Source organism: Leuciscus leuciscus (genome assembly GCF_965113295.1).
Source record: "Leuciscus leuciscus genome assembly, chromosome: 17".
NCBI lineage: Eukaryota > Metazoa > Chordata > Actinopteri > Cypriniformes > Leuciscidae > Leuciscus > Leuciscus leuciscus.
The window spans coordinates 1,430,948-1,454,403 of NC_138741.1; the positions used below are offsets into that span (position 1 = coordinate 1,430,948).

Genomic DNA, 23,456 nt, shown 5'->3' on the forward strand with positions numbered 1-23,456 from the left:
AGTGTGTAGTTCCTCAGGAGATGGTAGCAGGACCACTCCTTCACCCGGAGGAGGGCCAGAGGAGAATCTTTTGTCTGGCCTCACGGCTGGCGGTACCCAATTTGTCAAAGAAAGAACTAACACAAACTCTACCTCCGGGTCCCAAGAGGGCAGAGATGACATTGGGTGACCCAATGCCTCGCCTCGCCACTCTCGTTCCCCTCTTCCCGTCTTCACCCAAGCTCTTCGGTTGTGCTGGCCTCACGACAGGGAGCTGTGGCTTGTGCCAGGCACTGGAAGACCGCCATTTTGGCGTTTTGGATAGGACCCCATTTGTCAGACGTCCTGACGTAACATAGAACGTGATTGACTAAAAAGACGTTACGTCCCCTAGCCACAACCGCTTTACCGCTGAACAGCCGGGACACACCTCTCGGCTCCTCATATGAGTGCTCCTTATATACCCACACAGCAGGGCGGAGCTCGCGATGCAAATTTCCGCAGACCAAGGTACTTTGCATACCATTGGCTCGTTTTTTGCAACTCGAAGGTGATTGGGCTCTTGGGCGAGACCCTATTCGTCAGACATTTTGACGTAAAGTCTCCATTCCCTCCTTCAGGGAACAAGGGTTACATATGTAACCGAGATGTTTTACATTGGAATAATTTCACAATTTTTATACCAATAACAATAATTCTTTATATTTGAAAGCCGATAACCAATATATTGGTGAATAAATCTAAATTTTTATGTTTGTAACCATGATTACAAAAACAAAAGTCCCACCATAATGTTCTCATTATAATTTGATATAGCCTATATGACAGACTTGTGCTGCACATGTTGCACTTTAACTGGATTTTCCTTTTTGAAGTGATTCCAATCATATTTCAAGCAATTCAAAAGCATCATGTTGAACAGTGCGCATCTGAAGTGTCTCAGCTGAAGGAAATAATACATTATTTATCAGCTTTAATATATCAGCCAAATTTTCTTATCAGGCCAATAATGCTAACATTGAAAATGAACATATATCAGCTGATACCGATATGGTCGCCAATATATCATGTTCCCTAATCATTTTTACTGTATTTTTCAACAAATAAATGCAGCCTTGGTGAGCAGAAGAGACTCTTTCAGAAACATTTCAAATCAAAACTTTTCAGTTGACGGTAAAACTGGTTTCTGTCTTGTGATAGTAATGTAAAGTCAGTTGTCTGATGAATCTGGGGCGTCTCAGGTGAGTCTGCTGAAGGTCTCAGGCGAGTCTGCCGAAGGTCTCAGGCGATTCTCAGGCGAGTCTCGGGCGAGTCTCAGACAAGTCTCAGACGACTCTCAGGTGAGTCTCAGGCGAGTCTGCTGAAGGTCTCAGGCGAGTCTCAGGCGACTCTCAGGCGAGTCTGCCGAAGGTCTCGGGTTATTCTCAGGAGGGTCTCAGGCGGGTCTCAGGCGAGTCTCAGGCGGGTCTGCTAAAGGTCTCAGGCGAGTCTCAGACGACTCTCAGTCTGCTGAAGGTCTCAGATGAGTCTGCCGAAAGTCTCAGGTGAGTCCAAGGAGAGTCTGCTGAAGGTCTCAGGCGACTCTTAGGCGAGTCTCAGGCGAGTCTCAGACGACTCTCAGGCGAGTCTGCCGAAGGTCTCAGGAGAGTCTCAGGCGGGTCTCAGGCGACTCTCAGGCGAGTCTGCCGAAGGTCTCAGGAGAGTCTCAGGCGGGTCTCAGCCGGCTCTCAGGCGAGTCTGCCGAAGGTATCAGGCGAGTCTCAGGCGGGTTTCAGTCGGCTCTCAGGCGACTCTCAGGCGAGTCTACTGAAGGTATCAGGCGAGTCTCAGGCGGGTTTCAGTCGGCTCTGAGTCGGCTCTCAGGCGAATCTCAGGCGAGTCTGCCGAAAGTATCAGGCGGATCTCAGGCGGATCTCAGGCGGGTCTCAGGCGGGTCTCAGGCGACTCTCAGGCGAGTCTGCCGAAGGTATCAGGTGTATCTCAGGTGGTCCTCAGCGGGTCTCAGGCGAGTCTGCCGCCTGCCGTCGGGTTCTGCCCGCACCAGTACAGCTTCTCCTCCTCACGCTTCTTCCTCCACTGGCACAGAAGCAACATGCGGAAGGTCTTTTGGAAGGTTTTGTTGCAGAGCGCGTAACACATGGGGTTGACGGTGCTGTTGACGTAACACAGCCAGTATCCCAGATGCCAGAGCGAGAGCGGGATGCAGTCGGAGCAGAAGGTGGACACCAGCACCATGATGTTATACGGCGTCCAGGTGAGGATGAAGGCCAGCAAGATGGCACTCAGAGTCTGCGCCGCCTTCTTCTCTTTGATCAGCACCATCCTCTTCCTCTTGGTGATCTGGCTTTTTAGTGTGCAGTCGATGGGTTTGGAGGAAGACGAGGAGGACGGTGCGTTCACGGATTCGGCGGATGAGAAAGACGAGGGTTTTGCATCTCCGTTGGTGTTCTTTAGTGGAACGGTTGGTTTGAACTTGTACGAGACGCACTTCTTGCTCCGCGTACCCTAGTGAAAAAAAAGTGTGTATTTGAGAAATATATTCCCTTTTTCAATAGTACATTGCAAATATACTAACAAAAATTATTACTATCTTTAAATATATTAAAAGTATATTAGCATCATGCTTTACCTATTTTCACAATGCAACTTTTAACACACTTTAAAATAATTGTTCTTTAGTATATTTTGTATTTATGTGTGTATTTATTTGCACTTTATTAAAAATAAATTTTAGGTATATTTTTAACTGTATGCTGAAAATGTTATAGAATACAATAGTATATTGTACAAAGTATAGCTAAGTATTATTTGTTTATTAATGTGCATTTGTAATTGAAGACAAAGTGTGCAATTTGTAGTATTTGGATTAAGCCAAAGGTATTATTGAGCATATACTTTTTACTCAAATATAATACACTTATGATATATTGCTTGTATGTTTCGAAGACACTCACAATGTACTTGTAACGCAAATAAAGTACACTTTAATATCACTAATCAAGCATGTAATTAGTCCCGACAAAGGCATATACTTAAAGTATACTTGAAGTTGTTCCAATTTAGCACACAAAAGTATACTAACTACACTTAAAAGTTATGCTTTACTACAATTTAATTACAACTAAAATATACATAGTACAAAATTAATTGATCCAAAATAGCACACTTCAAGTTAAAGGTGCAGTGTGTAAGTTTTAGCACATCTAGTGGTGATGTTGTGAACTGCACCCAACAGAAGTTACGGTGGCCGACAGGAAGTGATGTCGTCGTCAGACAGCAGAGAGTAGCCAGTTCAGCAATGAGGTTTCCTTACAAAGATGAATTAAGAAATTAGGTTTACTTAATTATTCAGCAAAACGATATGTTATTGTGAATATTATTGTTACGTGTTCATCATTGTGTCAGTGTTTTATTCGCTGACTTTAGCTGAAGCTTCTTTACACGAAGAACAACATAGTGACAAAATGCGTTTGTCCGCTCAGGGCCACCGTAGACACATATGGATGTAAGCGGACCCGCGGTGTGTGTAGAGAGAAACGCCTCATTCTAAGCTAATAAACACATAACGCTTCATTATGTAAGCTCTTTATACACCACTGAACACATAGTTATGTATATGATATTGCATTTCTGTCATCAGATCCTCCTAAATATCACACACTGCACCTTTAACTAATCATTAACACACTTGAAGTGTACTGAATTAGTCTAGCTGCAAGTATACTTAGCATATATTTCTTCACCAGGGTAGGACTTGTTCTGAAGTAGTTCTGCTCGTCGGCTTTGCGTTTGGACGCCTGGAAGACGGCGGGAGACGTCGATCGCTCCTCGTCCTCGGAGGAAGCGTAGCTGTTGAACTCGGCCGGTTTAGGAGTCGAGTTCTGTATGCTTTCGCTCCTGTGCTTGCAGCCGAAACACGAGCGAACGGTTTGAGTCTCGCCACTGGAGTTCGGCGAAGAGTTTACGCCTTGAAGCTCGGCGAGATCTTTAGTGCGTCTCTCGGTCTCCTTATATATGCGACAGTAAAGGATAGTCATGACGGATACAGGGAAATAAAAAGCGGCTATCGCCGTCCCGAAAGTAATCACAGGCTCGGAGAAGAACTGGATCTGACACTGTCGTTCAGAAACCGTCCGTTTTCCCACAAAATACTGCCAGCAGAGGATCGGTGGCGCCCAGAGAACGAAAGACACGAGCCAAGCTAATCCGATCATGATGGCCGCTCGCTTCGGCGTGCGTTTGGCTCGATACGTCAGCGGTCTGGTTATAGAGAAGTAGCGATCGAAGCTAATAACCAGTAGGTTCATCACAGAGGCGTTACTAGCCACATAATCCAACGCTAGCCATAAATCACAGGCTAGGCTTCCGAGAGCCCAGTAGCCCATGAGGATATATGAGGTGTACAGGTTCATGGAGAACACGCCGATGATGAGGTCCGCGAAGGCTAGGCTAAGCAGGTAATAGTTGTTGACCGTCTTCAACTGGCTGTTCACCTTGAAGGACAGCATCACCAGAACGTTCCCGATGATGGTCACGAGGCTCACCACGGCGGACACGCTAGCGATCGTCACCACTTCCCATAGACTGTGTGTGGACGGGACATCTGAGGCGTTAGCGCTGATGTTCATGATGATCGCAGCGGCGCGGTTCTCCATTCACACGTGGTTCGGCACGTCCATCTCCTGCACAAACACAAACAAACAGTGACTTCAGATGAGAAACTCGCTCTTTTATTAGCTCTGGACCCAGACAGCAACATAGTGTCGGCCCACATCCGGCCCACATCCGACCCACATCCGGTACGCGTTGAATCCACATGTTCCAGATGTGGGCCGGATCTGAGCCGACACTATGTTGCTGTCTGGGGATGTTTAATACAAGGCTATTATCGTTAATTAAAACTACTGAAAACATTTTTGTTAAGTGAAATACAGCTGAAATAAAATAAAATATCAGATAAAACAACTTAATCTAAACAAAAATTACAAAAATTTGTAGTAATTTTGTCGTACTAAAATGTCTAACTGGACATAAATAAAAACTGAAACTGAAATAAAAATAAAATAAACCCAAATAGTCCTTTTGTTCATTGAAATGCAGCTGAAATAAAATATAAATATTGGATGAAAAACAAAGTAAATTTGGAATGTTGCATGGCAATACATTTAAATATGTTCAAGTTGAAGCACTAAAATATCAACAAATAAAAATAAAAAAACAAATAAAAATAAAAAATAAATAAATGGAATGTACATTTAGTCCAGGGTTATTATCATTATCAAAACAATACATTTTTGTTAAGTGAGATACAGCTACAATAAAATATAAATATTATATATAAAAACGAAATAAAATGAAATAAAAAATAGTGCATTAAAATGTAAAAAAAAATTAAATAAAAAAAAGGAAATAAAAAAAAACTGAAACAAAAAAAAAATAAAAAAAATAAACCTAAATAGTGTGTGCATTTAATCCATGGTTATTATCATCAACTAATGCTAAAAACTTAAAATAATTGTGTTAATTGAACTAAAGCTGATACAAAACAAAACAAAATATTAGATAAAAAACTTAAAGTTAACATTAATTAGAAATGTTGCACTAAAATGTCTAACTGGAAATAAATTAAAAACTAAAACTGAAAATGGAATAAAAATAAAATAAACCTAAATAGTCTGTGCCTTTAATCCAGGGTTATTATCCTTAACCAAAACTATAAAAACATTTCTGTTAATGGAAATAAAGCTGAAATAAAATAAAATACTAGATGAAAAAAACTGTAAAGCACTAAAATGTCAAACTGTAAATAAATAAAAATACAAATAAATAAATAAATAAAAGTCAAAATCCCATAAAAATACAAAGAATTAAGTTGAAAGTAAAATGAAAACTGAATTTATAAAAATAAATGCTAATTCAAAATATGAATAAAACTATAATAGTATATAAATAATACTAAAATAACTCCTATCATGTAATTTTTAGATAATTGTCAGGAACGATATATGAGTATGATATCAAGAGATTGTGTTTGTTAGAAACCTTCATGTCCATCAAAGTCACTGAATTCTCTAAAGTGCTCGAATCAACCGAAATGTTTTTAAAGAAGTTTATTACAGTTTTTTAAGATTCATTAATTTAGTTCATTATAGAATATCATCATGATCATCCAATATAATAGATGATCCGTATAAAAGATTAAACGTCGAGCTAATATACTTACTGCCATTTAGAGTCATTATATCATTCCATTGAAATCCCATTTGAAACAAGCATACCTAATGTCTGATGGTTCATTGATCATCACTGATGGTGTGTGTGTGTGTGTGTGTGTGTGTGTGTGTGTGTGTGAAGCGCCTCTAGAGGGTAGAAGTGAGATGTACAGAACACAGAGATCTGAAGCCTGAAGTGACTGAAGACACATCTCGATTTAAGAATGTTTAGATATTTGTGCTGGAAAACAAGACAGAAACACTGAGAAGAACATCATTTCTGCAGTAAATACAGCATCTAGCAGCCGTAACCAAACCATCATAACCAGCAAACCTCCATCTGAACCACTGCAGGAAATCAGGGGGTTTTATGGCACCACATTATATTTACGCATTAGTTATAATCCATTTATTCACGTTTTGAGCATAGACCTCAAAATTAAATTCCAACTTAAACTGTGGTAAATCTTGAACGCTTTAGAGTGACAGACTGAAGTTTGATCTCTTTTAAAACACGACACTTGCTGAAGTGAAAAAAAGTTTTTAAAAAGTGAACTTAAAAAAAGTTACAGAATTTGACGTGTATTGTTATGAAAAATGCACAAAAATACTATTTGAAAATTTTATATGAAATCTATATTTTCAAAAACAAGTTTTTCTCTAAAACTGCAAGAAAATCAAAGCCATAAATCTAAACATGTGAAAGTGCAACAAGTGAACAAAATGTGAGGCTGATATCTCAGTAAATGGTCTTTCAGTGAGAGTGTGTTCGGCTGCAGTACCAAACGCTTCCACTAGAGGAACTTCGTCTCACATTAATTTACAATGCGTCATTTTTGACCGCGAGGAGCTCAAGTGGGACTATTGTTTACAGGACCATTAAACCTGTTCAGATCATGTCCATGATTTTGTTTGTGTGTGTGTTCACATAGCAAGTGCAAAACCTTTAACAAGTTTCGTACCATTCCGATGAAGAATGAAAAAATGTACGTTACATTTTTCGGTCAAAAATGACTGAAGAGCAATAAAGTGACTCAGAAATCCTCAGTCAAACATCATCTGTACTGTACATGTACAGCAGGAACACATGCTCAGATGAAGCGCGCACACGTGAACAGGCACACGGATGATGTTTCAGTGGCTTTTTGTTTCCAGGGAAACAGCGGAGTGATTTCTTTTGAATGATAAAGCCAACATCATCCGAGGCCGAGGGAGACGCTGAAGACAAACCAAACAAACACTTGAGGACCTTCTGGATGAGTTTAACGTGACGCACACTGATCCTCAAACACATGAGACATGGAAAAATCCAAATCCACAGGAATAATCATCATTTGCTTTGAACTGATGTGATACACTAATACAAAACACTGTTACAATGTAGCTGGTGATGCACTAAAGCTCTTCCTCAGTGTTTCTGTCTCGTTTTCCAGTACAAACATCTAAAAAAATTTTTAATCAAGGTACATTTACCGGAGAAGGAAGATCTCAGCTATCAATGTACATTTAGCTAACTTTAAATTATAAAAACGTTATTTCTGAATGTGTTCTGAACGTCCAAAACATTTAGTTTTTTAATGTTTTAAAAACGTTTTTTTCTTGGGTATGCGGACGCTAGGGGGAACATTACATTGTATCATTCTTCAAACATTATGAGAACGTTACTTTTGAATGTTCTCTGAACGTTCTGAAACAAGTTGTTACATTTAAAAAAGTGTCCAACTAAAACGTTTCAGAAAAAAACCCACTTTCAATGAACGATGTATAAACTATGTTTTTGTGCTAACATTATTAAAGAGATAACTTTGAATGAGCGTTCTATTAATGTTACTGGAAGAACGTTTGATCATAACTTTGAGAGAATCTTGACAGAACGTTCCCTGTTAGATGATGACATAAGATATTAAGATATAAAAATTCTGAGTTTAAAGGGGCTTTATGCAAGAAATCTCCTGTATTAATCACTTTTTTACTGTCATTGTGTGAACAGCTTGTAACGAGACTGATGTTTGTGTGAAGAACTCGTTCTGGTTTTACAGTAATAAATCAAAAGCATGTGACGTTACGCTCCCGAGAGCCTCTTCCATTCAATCGCACATGAAACTAATGCTTATTCAATGTTCAGGATTATGCAGAAAGAGCCGTTCTGCACTGTAACGTCAGTCATGCAAAGAAAAGAGATTAATTCAAGCTATAGTCTCACATAGTCAGATCTATATAGTCTCTAATATACTTTATAATCAGACTATGTCGACATGATGGCGTTGAATCTCAAACATCCACATCTCTACGATCAGATGCTTTCTCAACTGATGCGTTCTCATTTCTGTTGTGTGTTTATTGTGTTATTGAGAGGAAAGTGCAGCACATAAAACATGTTCATCAAATCTCGGACCGATATTCAGAGTATACTTGGAGATGTTTGACAGCAAGTGTTTTCAACAGGATAATGGCTCAGCGCTCTCACGGCCGATGACTCTCGACTCTGTCATTATGTTATTGACATCATCCTCACTGGAAATAAGCACTGAATCACTGTATTACTCAGTCCTGAAAAAGCAAACTGATAAAAAAGAAGAATGATGCTAGTCAATGCCATTGATTTTATACAGCCTCTAAAAATCAGCAAAACGCCAGCAGATCCAAAACCACACGATGAAGGAAAGATCCTGCAGCCTGATTTGTTTTTTAGTTTTTTTTCTTGGAGCCGCTTTGAATCTAAGTGATAAAAGCAGAGAGATCTGGTATGCGGATATTGTTCTGTTTCTCTGGTGTGAAGGCGTAATGTGGTGGGCAGATTTCTGAGGAAGCAGATGAATAAGTGATGACTGTATATTGACGGATGATCTGATCTTACTGTCGCTCACAAACACTGACATTCTCTTCATCCCTGATGAGCTGAAAAGTACAAGTTTGATATTGAGCATTAAACTCACAGGTGGATTAGACAAAAGCTTTAACTAATAGATATTGAGTACATTCAGAACATTTAAATTTTTTACATTTTCAGAAATGTTCAGTTTAAATATTCAAGTGAGTCATTGTTTAATTAAATATGAACTGATGCATTTTCAGATTGATTCTTATAAATCAATAATCATATCAGGTGATTCACCCAAGATAAATCATTATGCAGCTCAGAGATTGTCTTTAAATAAACTAGATCACAAATTGCAATGTCCAGTTTAAAACTATTTAAGAACAGTGTCAGAACTGAAAACGTCCTCCCAAAACCAACTAACTAAACTTAGTACTCCTTGTTAACAAGAACTAACTATGTACGAAAGAAAAAAAAAAGAAATGGTGACTTTTCACGGAATAAAAAAGGTAATTGCAACTTTTAATCTTCCAATTAGGACTTTTTTCCAACTAAATTGCAAGTTTAAATAAATTGCGAGTTTATAATATAGATATAATCTCACAATTTTGTTTTCTGAATTTATATAAATTTATATTATTTGCGAGTTTATATCTGGCATTTCGGACTTTTTTTCCTCTGAATTTTGATACAAACTTGCAAACTGCAGGAAAAAGAATCAGAATTGAGATTAAAATAAACGTGCAATGACTTTTATTTTGTGTTGGAGACAAGCTTCCACGTAAACACTGCTGTGAACCATGACCACTGACTGTGATGAAAGTGCAGCGTTTGAGTCGGATCTGCTAATGACCTCTGAGACTCTCCGTCCTCACAGTGTTTTCCCGTCTCACGTCACATTCCAGCGAGCCTCAGCTGTGTGTGTGTGTGTGAGAGAGAGTGTGTGTGTGTGTGTGTGGTGATCTGACCCGTGTCTAATGTCCCTGCAGTTCTGCTGCGACTGACAAACTTCCTCCAGTGGCGAGTGTGTGTTGGAGTCTCAGGTGAAGCTGCAGACGCATCAAACTGCAGAAAATCCTGCAACCCATTTATCATTCAGTTCATTTATGTGCAACACACTGAAATACTGCAGTATTTTCTGTTGTTTTCTCGTTGTGACGGGAGGAGCGAACGACAGACGGTGTGGCATCAGGCATTATTTAACCCAAAATAAAACATTTAAATGCCCAAAAGGGAATGAAGTGTCGAAGGGGGAAAAGTGTCCAAATTAACAGGGGATCTGGTGTCCTCGTTGTGCCGGGGAATCGTGAAGTGTTCAGTCAGGATGGGTCCAGGTCCGGAGACTTCATTTATACAGCGCTTTAACAATAAAGATGTTTCACAGCAGCTTTACAGTGATAATAGGAGATTACAATAACAGAGATTGTTTGGCTTTACAGCAGATCTAGAATAAAGTTATTGTCCAGATAAAGTTGGCTTTGATTGATTCACTTCCATTGCAAAGATCATTAGTTATTAACTATTAATTCGCCTACACGACGGCGTTTTAACCGAAAACAGAAAACTTTTAATGTGTTCCTGACGCTCATTTGCACGACAACAATGTTTGGTGACTCGAGAACGCAAACTTTGAAACAGGTTCCAAGGTGCACGTTTTTAAACGTTATCATCTTTGTGTAAACTTAAAAAACGTTCATCTGTGAAAACGGTGACGGCGTGCACATGCATATCACGTATTTAGTCTATAGACATGCTCAGTCCATATGGCAGTGTGGGAATCTCTCCATGCTCCCCTTCCTGCGCCCTCGAGGAAAAGAGACCGGTCTGTTGAGGCTCCATTAGATTCAGATGTGCCAGTCCTGGGTGTTACCGCTCCTCCTCTCTCTCACACACACACTCCTGTCGGGTACCTGGTGAAGGGTGGTGCTTTAAAGTTCACCCATCAATGAGTAACATAAGGTTCATTCTCGTGTTACTCAGCACGTTTGAGTTTCTCAAGAACCAATGAGGTTCATTCCCGTGTTACGCAGCACGTTTGAGCTTCAGCAAGAGCCAATGAGGTTCATTCTCGTGTTACGCAGCACGTTTGAGTTTCTCAAGAACCAATGAGGTTCATTCTCGTGTTATGCAGCACGTTTGAGCTTCAGCTAGAACCAATGAGGTTCATTCCCGTGTTACGCAGCACGTTTGAGCTTCAGCAAGAGCCAATGAGGTTCATTCTCGTATTAGGCAGCACGTTTGAGCTTCTCAAGAACCAATGAGGTTCATTCTCGTATTACGCAGCACGTTTGAGCTTCTCAAGAACCAATGAGGTTCATTCTCGTGTTACGCAGCACGTTTGAGCTTCAGCTAGAACCAATGAGGTTCATTCCCGTGTTACGCAGCACGTTTGAGCTTCAGCAAGAGCCAATGAGGTTCATTCTCGTATTACGCAGCACGTTTGAGCTTCTCAAGAACCAATGAGGTTCATTCTCGTGTTACGCAGCACGTTTGAGCTTCTCAAGAACCAATGAGGTTCATTCTCGTGTTACGCAGCACGTTTGAGCTTCAGCAAGAACCAATGAGGTTCATTCTCGTGTTACGCAGCACGCTTGAGCTTCTCAAGAACCAATGAGGTTCATTCTCGTGTTACGCAGCACGTTTGAGTTTCTCAAGAACCAATGAGGTTCATTCTCGTGTTACGCAGCACGTTTGAGCTTCAGCTAGAACCAATGAGGTTCATTCCCGTGTTACGCAGCACGTTTGAGCTTCAGCAAGAGCCAATGAGGTTCATTCTCGTGTTACGCAGCACGTTTGAGCTTCAGCAAGAACCAATGAGGTTCATTCTCGTGTTACGCAGCACGCTTGAGCTTCAGCAAGAACCAATGAGGTTCATTCTCGTGTTACGCAGCACGCTTGAGCTTCAGCAAGAACCAATGAGGTTCATTCTCGTGTTACGCAGCACGTTTGAGTTTCTCAAGAACCAATGAGGTTCATTCTCGTGTTACGCAGCACGTTTGAGCTTCAGCTAGAACCAATGAGGTTCATTCCCGTGTTACGCAGCACGTTTGAGCTTCAGCAAGAGCCAATGAGGTTCATTCTCGTGTTACGCAGCACGTTTGAGCTTCAGCAAGAACCAATGAGGTTCATTCTCGTGTTACACAGCACGCTTGAGCTTCAGCAAGAACCAATGAGGTTCATTCTCGTGTTACGCAGCACGCTTGAGCTTCAGCAAGAACCAATGAGGTTCATTCTCGTGTTACGCAGCACGTTTGAGCTTCTGCAAGAACCAATGAGGTTCATTCTCGTGTTACGCAGCACGTTTGAGTTTCTCAAGAACCAATGAGGTTCATTCCCGTGTTACGCAGCACGTTTGAGCTTCAGCAAGAACCAATGAGGTTCATTCTCGTGTTACGCAGCACGTTTGAGCTTCAGCAAGAACCAATGAGGTTCATTCTCGTGTTAGGCAGCACGCTTGAGCTTCTCAAGAACCAATGAGGTTCATTCTCGTGTTACGCAGCACGTTTGAGCTTCAGCAAGAACCAATGAGGTTCATTCTCGTGTTACGCAGCACGTTTGAGCTTCAGCAAGAACCAATGAGGTTCATTCTCGTGTTACGCAGCACGTTTGAGTTTCTCAAAAACCAATGAGGTTCATTCCCGTGTTACGCAGCACGTTCGAGCTTCAGCAAGAACCAATGAGATTCATTCTCGTGTTACGCGGCACGTTTGAGCTTGTCAAGATCCAATGAGGTTCATTCTCGTGTTACGCAGCACGTTTAAGCTTCAGCAAGAACCAATGAGATTCATTCTCGTGTTACGCGGCACGTTTGAGCTTGTCAAGATCCAATGAGGTTCATTCTCATGTTACGCAGCACGTTTGAGATTCAGCAAGAACCAGTGAGGTTCATTATCGTGTTATGCAGCACGTTTGAGCTTCAGCAAGAACCAATGAGATTCATTCTCATGTTACGAAGCACGTTTGAGCTTGTCAAGATCCAATGAGGTTCATTCTCGTGTTACGCAGCGCGTTTGAGCTTCAGCAAGAACCAGTGAGGTTCATTCTGGTGTTACACAGTACGTTTGAGCGTCAGCAAGAACCAGTGAGGTTCATTCTTGTGTTACGCAGCACGTTTGAGCTTCAGCGAGAACCAATGAGGTTCATTCTCGTGTTACGCAGCAGTACGTTTGAGCGTCAGCAAGAACCAATGAGGTTCATTCTCGTGTTACGCAGCACGTTTGAGCTTCAGCAAGAACCAATGAGGTTCATTCTCGTGTTACGCAGCACGTTTGAGCGTCAGCAAGAACCAATGAGGTTCATTGTCATGTTACGCAGTACGTTTGAGCGTCAGCAAGAACCAATGAGGTTCATTCTCGTGTTACGCAGTACGTTTGAGCGTCAGCAAGAACCAATGAGGTTCATTCTCGTGTTACGCAGTACGTTTGAGCTTCAGCAAGAACCAGTGAGGTTCATTCTCGTGTTACGCAGCACGTTTGAGCTTCAGCAAGAACCAATGAGGTTCATTCTCGTGTTACGCAGTACGTTTGAGCGTCAGCAAGAACCAATGAGGTTCATTGTCATGTTACGCAGTACGTTTGAGCGTCAGCAAGAACCAATGAGGTTCATTCTCATGTTACGCAGTACGTTTGAGCGTCAGCAAGAACCAATGAGGTTCATTCTCGTGTTACGCAGTACGTTTGAGCTTCAGCAAGAACCAGTGAGGTTCATTCTGGTGTTACGCAGTACGTTTGAGCTTCAGCAAGAACCAGTGAGCTTCATTCTGGTGTTACGCAGTACGTTTGAGCTTCAGCAAGAACCAGTGAGGTTCATTCTCGTGTTACGCAGTACGTTTGAGCTTCAGCAAGAACCAGTGAGGTTCATTCTTGTGTTACGCAGTACGTTTGAGCTTCAGCAAGAACCAGTGAGGTTCATTCTCGTGTTACGCAGTACGTTTGAGCTTCAGCAAGAACCAGTGAGGTTCATTCTTGTGTTACGCAGTACGTTTGAGCGTCAGCAAGAACCAATGAGGTTAATTCTCGTGTTACGCAGCACGTTTGAGCTTCTGCAAGAACCAATGAGATTCATTATCGTGTTATGCAGCACGTTTGAGCTTGTCAAGATCCAATGAGGTTCATTCTCGTGTTACGCAGCACGTTTGAGCTTCAGCAAGAACCAGTGAGGTTCATTATCGTGTTATGCAGCACGTTTGAGCTTCAGCAAGAACCAATGAGATTCATTCTCATGTTACGAAGCACATTTGAGCTTGTCAAGATCCACTGAGGTTCATTCTCGTGTTACGCAGCACATTTGAGCTTCAGCAAGAACCAGTGAGGTTCATTAACGTGTTATGCAGCACGTTTGAGCTTCAGCAAGAACCAATGAGATTCATTCTCGTGTTACGCAGCACATTTGAGCTTCAGCAAGAACCAATGAGGTTCATTCTCGTGTTACGCAGTACGTTTGAGCTTCAGCAAGAACCAGTGAGGTTCATTCTCGTGTTACGCAGCACGTTTGAGCGTCAGCAAGAACCAATGAGGTTCATTCTCGTGTTACGCAGCACATTTGAGCTTCAGCAAGAACCAGTGAGGTTCATTCTCGTGTTACGCAGCACGTTTGAGCGTCAGCAAGAACCAATGAGGTTCATTCTCATGTTACGCAGTACGTTTGAGCGTCAGCAAGATCCAATGAGGTTCATTCTCGTGTTACGCAGCACATTTGAGCTTCAGCAAGAACCAGTGAGGTTCATTCTCGTGTTACGCAGCACGTTTGAGCGTCAGCAAGAACCAATGAGGTTCATTCTCATGTTACGCAGTACGTTTGAGCGTCAGCAAGAACCAATGAGGTTCATTCTCGTGTTACGCAGTACGTTTGAGCTTCAGCAAGAACCAGTGAGGTTCATTCTCGTGTTACGCAGTACGTTTGAGCTTCAGCAAGAACCAATGAGGTTCATTCTCGTGTTACGCAGCACGTTTGAGCTTCGGCAAGAACCAATGAGGTTCATTCTCGTGTTACGCAGCGCGTTTGAGCTTCAGCAAGAACCAGTGAGGTTCATTCTGGTGTTACACAGTACGTTTGAGCGTCAGCAAGAACCAGTGAGGTTCATTCTTGTGTTACGCAGCACGTTTGAGCTTCAGCGAGAACCAATGAGGTTCATTCTCGTGTTACGCAGCAGTACGTTTGAGCGTCAGCAAGAACCAATGAGGTTCATTCTCGTGTTACGCAGCACGTTTGAGCTTCAGCAAGAACCAATGAGGTTCATTCTCGTGTTACGCAGCACGTTTGAGCGTCAGCAAGAACCAATGAGGTTCATTGTCATGTTACGCAGTACGTTTGAGCGTCAGCAAGAACCAATGAGGTTCATTCTCGTGTTACGCAGTACGTTTGAGCGTCAGCAAGAACCAATGAGGTTCATTCTCGTGTTACGCAGTACGTTTGAGCTTCAGCAAGAACCAGTGAGGTTCATTCTGGTGTTACGCAGTACGTTTGAGCTTCAGCAAGAACCAGTGAGGTTCATTCTCGTGTTACGCAGTACGTTTGAGCTTCAGCAAGAACCAGTGAGGTTCATTCTTGTGTTACGCAGTACGTTTGAGCGTCAGCAAGAACCAATGAGATTCATTATCGTGTTATGCAGCACGTTTGAGCTTCAGCAAGAACCAATGAGATTCATTGTCGTGTTACGCAGCACGTTTGAGCTTGTCAAGATCCAATGAGGTTCATTCTCGTGTTACGCAGCACGTTTGAGCTTCAGCAAGAACCAGTGAGGTTCATTATCGTGTTATGCAGCACGTTTGAGCTTCAGCAAGAACCAATGAGATTCATTCTCATGTTACGAAGCACGTTTGAGCTTGTCAAGATGCAATGAGGTTCATTCTCGTGTTACGCAGCACATTTGAGCTTCAGCAAGAACCAGTGAGGTTCATTAACGTGTTATGCAGCACGTTTGAGCTTCAGCAAGAACCAATGAGATTCATTCTCGTGTTACGCAGCACATTTGAGCTTCAGCAAGAACCAGTGAGGTTCATTCTCGTGTTACGCAGTACGTTTGAGCTTCAGCAAGAACCAATGAGGTTCATTCTCGTGTTACGCAGTACGTTTGAGCTTCAGCAAGAACCAATGAGGTTCATTCTCGTGTTACGCAGCACGTTTGAGCTTCGGCAAGAACCAATGAGGTTCATTCTCGTGTTACGCAGCGCGTTTGAGCTTCAGCAAGAACCAGTGAGGTTCATTCTGGTGTTACACAGTACGTTTGAGCGTCAGCAAGAACCAGTGAGGTTCATTCTTGTGTTACGCAGCACGTTTGAGCTTCAGCGAGAACCAATGAGGTTCATTCTCGTGTTACGCAGCACGTTTGAGCTTCGGCAAGAACCAATGAGGTTCATTCTCGTGTTACGCAGCGCGTTTGAGCTTCGGCAAGAACCAATGAGGTTCATTCTCGTGTTACGCAGCGCGTTTGAGCTTCAGCAAGAACCAGTGAGGTTCATTCTGGTGTTACACAGTACGTTTGAGCGTCAGCAAGAACCAGTGAGGTTCATTCTTGTGTTACGCAGCACGTTTGAGCGTCAGCAAGAACCAATGAGGTTCATTGTCATGTTACGCAGTACGTTTGAGCGTCAGCAAGAACCAATGAGGTTCATTCTCGTGTTACGCAGTACGTTTGAGCTTCAGCAAGAACCAGTGAGGTTCATTCTGGTGTTACGCAGTACGTTTGAGCTTCAGCAAGAACCAGTGAGGTTCATTCTCGTGTTACGCAGTACGTTTGAGCTTCAGCAAGAACCAGTGAGGTTCATTCTCGTGTTACGCAGTACGTTTGAGCGTCAGCAAGAACCAATGAGGTTCATTCTCGTGTTACGCAGTACGTTTGAGCTTCAGCAAGAACCAGTGAGGTTCATTCTGGTGTTACGCAGTACGTTTGAGCTTCAGCAAGAACCAGTGAGGTTCATTCTCGTGTTACGCAGTACGTTTGAGCTTCAGCAAGAACCAGTGAGGTTCATTCTCGTGTTACGCAGTACGTTTGAGCGTCAGCAAGAACCAATGAGGTTAATTCTCGTGTTACGCAGCACGTTTGAGCTTCGGCAAGAACCAATGAGGTTCATTCTCGTGTTACGCAGTACGTTTGAGCGTCAGCAAGAACCAGTGAGGTTCATTCTTGTGTTACGCAGCACGTTTGAGCTTCAGCGAGAACCAATGAGGTTCATTCTCGTGTTACGCAGTACGTTTGAGCGTCAGCAAGAACCAATGAGGTTCGTTCTCGTGTTACGCAGCACGTTTGAGCTTCAGCAAGAACCAATGAGGTTCATTCTCGTGTTATGCAGCACGTTTGAGCTAGTGCAAGAACCAGTGAGGTTCATTCTGGTGTTACGCAGTACGTTTGAGCGTCAGCAAGAACCAATGAGGTTCATTCTCGTGTTACGCAGTACGTTTGAGCGTAAGCAAGAACCAATGAGGTTCATTCTCGTGTTACGCAGCACGTTTGAGCTTCAGCAAGAACCAATGAGATTCATTCTCGTGTTACGCAGCACATTTGAGCTTGTGCAAGAACCAGAGAGGTTCATTCTGGTGTTACGCAGCACGTTTGAGCATCTCAAGAACCAATGAGGTTCATTCTCGTGTTACGCAGCACGTTTGAGCTTCAGCAAGAACCAATGAGGTTCATTCTGGTGTTACGCAGTACGTTTGAGCGTCAGCAAGAACCAATGAGGTTCATTCTCGTGTTACGCAGTACGTTTGAGCGTCAGCAAGAACCAATGAGGTTCATTCTCGTGTTACGCAGTACGTTTGAGCTTCAGCAAGAACCAGTGAGGTTCATTCTGGTGTTACGCAGTACGTTTGAGCTTCAGCAAGAACCAATGAGGTTAATTCTCGTGTTACGCAGCACGTTTGAGCTTCGGCAAGAACCAATGAGGTTCATTCTCGTGTTACGCAGTACGTTTGAGCGTCAGCAAGAACCAGTGAGGTTCATTCTTGTGTTACGCAGCACGTTTGAGCTTCAGCGAGAACCAATGAGGTTCATTCTCGTGTTACGCAGTACGTTTGAGCGTCAGCAAGAACCAATGAGGTTCGTTCTCGTGTTACGCAGCACGTTTGAGCTTCAGCAAGAACCAATGAGGTTCATTCTCGTGTTATGCAGCACGTTTGAGCTAGTGCAAGAACCAGTGAGGTTCATTCTGGTGTTACGCAGTACGTTTGAGCGTCAGCAAGAACCAATGAGGTTCATTCTCGTGTTACGCAGTACGTTTGAGCGTCAGCAAGAACCAATGAGGTTCATTCTCGTGTTACGCAGCACGTTTGAGCTTCAGCAAGAACCAATGAGATTCATTCTCGTGTTACGCAGCACATTTGAGCTTGTGCAAGAACCAGAGAGGTTCATTCTGGTGTTACGCAGCACGTTTGAGCTTCTCAAGAAACAATGAGGTTCATTCTCGTGTTACGCAGCACGTTTGAGCATCTCAAGAACCAATGAGGTTCATTCTCGTGTTACGCAGCACGTTTGAGCTTCAGCAAGAACCAGTGAGGTTCATTCTGGTGTTACGCAGCACGTTTGAGCGTCAGCAAGAACAAATGAGGTTCATTCTCGTGTTACGCAGCACGTTTGAGCTTCAGCAAGAATCAGTGAGGTTCATTCTGGTGTTACGCAGTACGTTTGAGCGGCAGCAAGAACCAATGAGGTTCATTCTGGTGTTACGCAGTACGTTTGAGCTTTTGCAAGAACCAGTGAGGTTCATTCTCGTGTTACGCAGTACGTTTGAGCGTCAGCAAGAACCAATGTGGTTCATTCTCGTGTTACGCAGCACGTTTGATCTTCAGCAAGAACCAATGAGGTTCATTCTGGTGTTACGCAGCACGTTTGAGCGTCAGCAAGAACCAGTGAGGTTCATTCTCGTGTTACGCAGCACGTTTGAGCTTCTCAAGAACCAATGAAGTTCATTCTCGTGTTACGCAGTACGTTTGAGCTTCAGCAAAGAACCAATGAGGTTCATTCTCGTGTTACGCAGCACGTTTGAGCTTCAGCAAGAACCAATGAGGTTCATTCTCGTGTTACGCAGCACGTTTGAGCTTCAGCAAGAACCAATGATGTTCATTCTCGTGTTACGCAGCACGTTTGAGCGTCAGCAAGAACCAGTGAGGTTCATTCTCGTGTTACGCAGCACGTTTGAGCTTCTCAAGAACCAGTGAGGTTCATTCTTGTGTTACGCAGTACGTTTGAGCTTCAGCAAGAACCAGTGAGGTTCATTCTGGTGTTACGCAGTACGTTTGAGCGTCAGCAAGAACCAATGAGGTTCATTCTCGTGTTACGCAGCACGTTTGAGCATCAGCAAGAACCAGTGAGGTTCATTCTGGTGTTACGCAGTACGTTTGAGTATCAGCAAGAACCAATGAGGTTCATTCTCGTGTTACGCAGCACGTTTGAGCTTCAGCAAGAACCAGTGAGGTTCATTCTGGTGTTACGCAGTACGTTTGAGCGTCAGCAAGAACCAATGAGGTTCATTCTCGTGTTACGCAGTACGTTTGAGCGTCAGCAAGAACCAATGAGGTTCATTCTCGTGTTACGCAGTACGTTTGAGCTTCAGCAAGAACCAGTGAGGTTCATTCTGGTGTTACGCAGTACGTTTGAGCTTCAGCAAGAACCAGTGAGGTTCATTCTCGTGTTACGCAGTACGTTTGAGCTTCAGCAAGAACCAGTGAGGTTCATTCTCGTGTTACGCAGTACGTTTGAGCTTCAGCAAGAACCAGTGAGGTTCATTCTCGTGTTACGCAGTGCGTTTGAGCGTCAGCAAGAACCAATGAGGTTAATTCTCGTGTTACGCAGCACGTTTGAGCTTCGGCAAGAACCAATGAGGTTCATTCTCGTGTTACGCAGCACGTTTGAGCTTCAGCAAGAACCAGTGAGGTTCATTCTTGTGTTACGCAGCACGTTTGAGCTTCAGCGAGAACCAATGAGGTTCATTCTCGTGTTACGCAGTACATTTGAGCGTCAGCAAGAACCAGTGAGGTTCATTCTTGTGTTACGCAGCACGTTTGAGCTTCAGCGAGAACCAATGAGGTTCATTCTCGTGTTACGCAGTACATTTGAGCGTCAGCAAGAACCAATGAGGTTCATTCTCGTGTTAAGCAGCACGTTTGAGCTTCAGCAAGAACCAATGAGGTTCATTCTCGTGTTACGCAGCACGTTTGAGCGTCAGCAAGAACCAATGAGGTTCATTCTCGTGTTACGCAGTACGTTTGAGCGTCAGCAAGAACCAATGAGGTTCATTCTCGTGTTATGCAGCACGTTTGAGCGTCAGCAAGAACCAATGAGGTTCATTCTCGTGTTACGCAGTACGTTTGAGCGTCAGCAAGAACCAATGAGGTTCATTCTGGTGTTACGCAGTACGTTTGAGCATCAGCAAGAACCAATGAGGTTCAATCTCGTGTTACGCAGCATGTTTGAGCGTCAGCAAGAACCAATGAGGTTCATTCTGGTGTTACGCAGTACGTTTGAGCTTCAGCAAGAACCAGTGAGGTTCATTCTGGTGTTACGCAGTACGTTTGAGCGTCAGCGAGAACCAATGAGGTTCATTCTCGTGTTACGCAACACGTTTGAGCTTCAGCAAGAACCAGTGAGGTTCATTCTCGTGTTACGCAGCACGTTTGAGCGTCAGCAAGAACCAATGAGGTTCATTCTCATGTTACGCAGCATGTTTGAGCGTCAGCATGAACCAATGAGGTTCATTCTCGTGTTACGCAGCACGTTTGAGCTTCAGCAAGAACCACTGAGGTTCATTCTCGTGTTACGCAGTACGTTTGAGCTTCAGCAAGAACCAATGAGGTTCATTCTCGTGTTACGCAGTACGTTTGAGTGTCAGCGAGAACCAATGAGGTTCATTCTGCTGTTACGCAGCACGTTTGAGCGTCAGCAAGAACCAATGAGGTTCATTCTCGTGTTACGCAGCACGTTTGAGCGTCAGTGAGAACCAATGAGGTTCATTCTGGTGTTACGCAGCACGTTTGAGCGTCAGCAAGGACCAATGAGGTTCATTCTCGTGTTACGCAGCACGTTTGAGCATCAGTGAGAACCAATGAGGTTCATTCTGGTGTTACGCAGCACGTTTGAGCGTCAGCAAGGACCAATGAGGTTCATTCTGGTGTTATGCAGTACGTTTGAGTGTCAGCAAGAACCACTGAGGTTCATTCTCGTGTTACGCAGTATGTTTGAGCGTCAGCGAGAACCAATGGGGTTCATTCTCGTGTTACGCAGCACGTTTGCGTAGAACCTCATTAATCGAATTAATGAACTTTTTGAAGCGTCAAAGTGATAGTTGCGTAGCTGTCAATGAAGGGACAGAAATCTCTCAGATTTCATCAAAAAGATCTTAAATTGTGTTCTGAAGATGAACGAAAGTCTTACGGGTTTGGAACGACATAAGGGTGAGTAATTAATGACAGAATTTTCTTTTTTGGGTGAGCAATCCCTTTAATGTATGGGGTGGCGCTGATAATAAGGGTGAGGCAGCCAAACATTCCTGCAAAATGACATATAAAGTCTTGTTGTCGGAGGAATTTATCAAAATGAAGTGAGTTTCTGCTTTAAATTAAGTTTATTTTTCTGACACCATTGGCAGATACTTGTTCTTGTTTTAAGCAAAAACTCACTTCATTTTGATCAATTTCTCTTCTTTTCTCAAGTCACGTTGCTTCTCCAGTAAATGTATCTTGATTTAAGAATGTTTCGATATTTGTGCTGGAAAACAAGACCGGAATACTGAGGAATAACATCCTTTTTTTTTTTTTGTGCATTAGTCAATATGTCTGATTTGACTGTGTTTTGCAGCGTCTCGGGTCAGAATGCTTGCATTTCCCCAGCGTTTTGGCTCATTTTAGTTCTCTGCAGGACTCGTTAAAATCATGGCTGACCGCCTCTAATCTGTGTCGTGTTCATGTGTGATTAGGTCTGATGAGAGACGGATAGAAACAGTGACCTCTATCAGATGTCAGCACTGCTTCTGCTCTACACGATGAATGTTAAAGCATTTGTAGTGTGAATGAAATTCAGGATCACAATCCTGTTCAACAGACCCAGACTGACGCCTGCTTCACTTATGCTTTATGGTGATTCTGTGTGAACAAACACACTTATGAAGTCACTGAAGTTCTCAAAACGCCATCCAATGCTTCGGTCTCTCTTTTATAAAATATCTGAAATCGTACTCTTTGGCATTTTAGTACATTAGTACATGGATGTTTTTATGTTTTGTCTTGTTGTTCTTTTGCTTTTTATCGCAATGTACAGCACTTTGGAACTACTGTGGTAGCCTGTAAGGTTCTATGTACATAAATAAATAAACGAACGAACAAACGAAATATCTAAAATCACACAGTTACAACAGGACTCGATGTATAATGAATATCTGAATGGTTCAGCTGCGTTTACAGTGAACAGGGAACGTTCTGGCAAGATTCTCTCAACGTTATAAAAAAAATTCTTCTAGTAACTTTAATAGAATTCTTTCCATGTTTTCTGGTTTTTAATAATGTTCTTAAAACATTATCACAAAAACATTGTGTATACATTTTAGTCCAGATAACTTTGAACAAATGTTCTATAAACGTTACTGGTAGAAATTTGAGAGAACCTTGCCAGAACGTTCCAATAACGCTTGCAATAATGATGGAGTCCAGATTAGCGTTTCTGCACAGATATTCACTAGAGGGAAAAGTGTGACAACTAGCCCCAGTACGTTCCACATGATTGACAGAGACTGAAGCTGTACTTACAGAAACCACACGTCCCAGCAGCGGCTTCATGAAGACACAGGGACTGAAGTCCTGCGGTAAACATGGTAAACGACTCCAGTTTTACTCCTCCAGCGCTTATAAATCCACTGTGAGCGAAATGTTCCATCTAAACATGCAGTGAATCCTGCACACATGTCACAAACACAGTGAGACCGAGTTACTCCAGCGCTTCACATGCACACAGAAGTGATGAAGAGAGAGAATGAAGATGAAGAATCCTGAGAGCAGCAGCAGAAGTGATGAGAGAGAGACAGAGAGAGAGAGAGAGAGAGAGCTGTGACTCCTCACTGACCGACACACACGCAGCTGACGCTCACACTGAGAGAGAGAGAGAGAGAGAGAGAGAGAGACGGAGAGAGAGAGAGCGAGAGAGAGAGAGAGAGAGAGAGAGAGAGAGAGAGAGAGAGAGAGAGAGAGAGAGAGAGAGTAACCACAGATGACTGAACGCTGATAAAGTCACGTGAAGACTGGAGAAAGTCAAGAAGCAAGAAAAGAGAAGCTGTGAGAGAAACAGGAGCAGCGAGAGGGCGAGCGGTCGCTCATAACTAGCTGGTTAATTGCCCTATGGCAAGCCGTCTTAGCTTAAAATGTTCCCAGCGTTACTTATCATAGTTGCATTTTTACTAGAAAGAAGTACAATTAGAGAGCTCTACAATTGAAATTTTACTAGAAAAAAACATAACGGGTATGTATAA

At 42.8% G+C, this 23,456-nt stretch overlaps 1 protein-coding gene across 1 annotated transcript; it reads right to left on the reverse strand.

The window, feature by feature from the left end:
* Positions 1–1,928: 1,928 nt before the first annotated feature.
* Positions 1,929–22,974, reverse strand: chrm5a (cholinergic receptor, muscarinic 5a). Its single transcript, XM_082142670.1, has 3 exons — positions 22,741–22,974; positions 3,723–4,661; positions 1,929–2,484 (listed from the first exon to the last, which is right to left on the reverse strand). The coding sequence occupies exons 2-3, from the start codon at positions 4,632–4,634 to the stop codon at positions 1,981–1,983; spliced, it is 1,416 nt and encodes a 471-aa protein (XP_081998796.1). The 5' UTR covers positions 4,635–4,661; positions 22,741–22,974; the 3' UTR covers positions 1,929–1,980.
* Between the last annotated feature and the right edge of the window lie 482 nt (positions 22,975–23,456).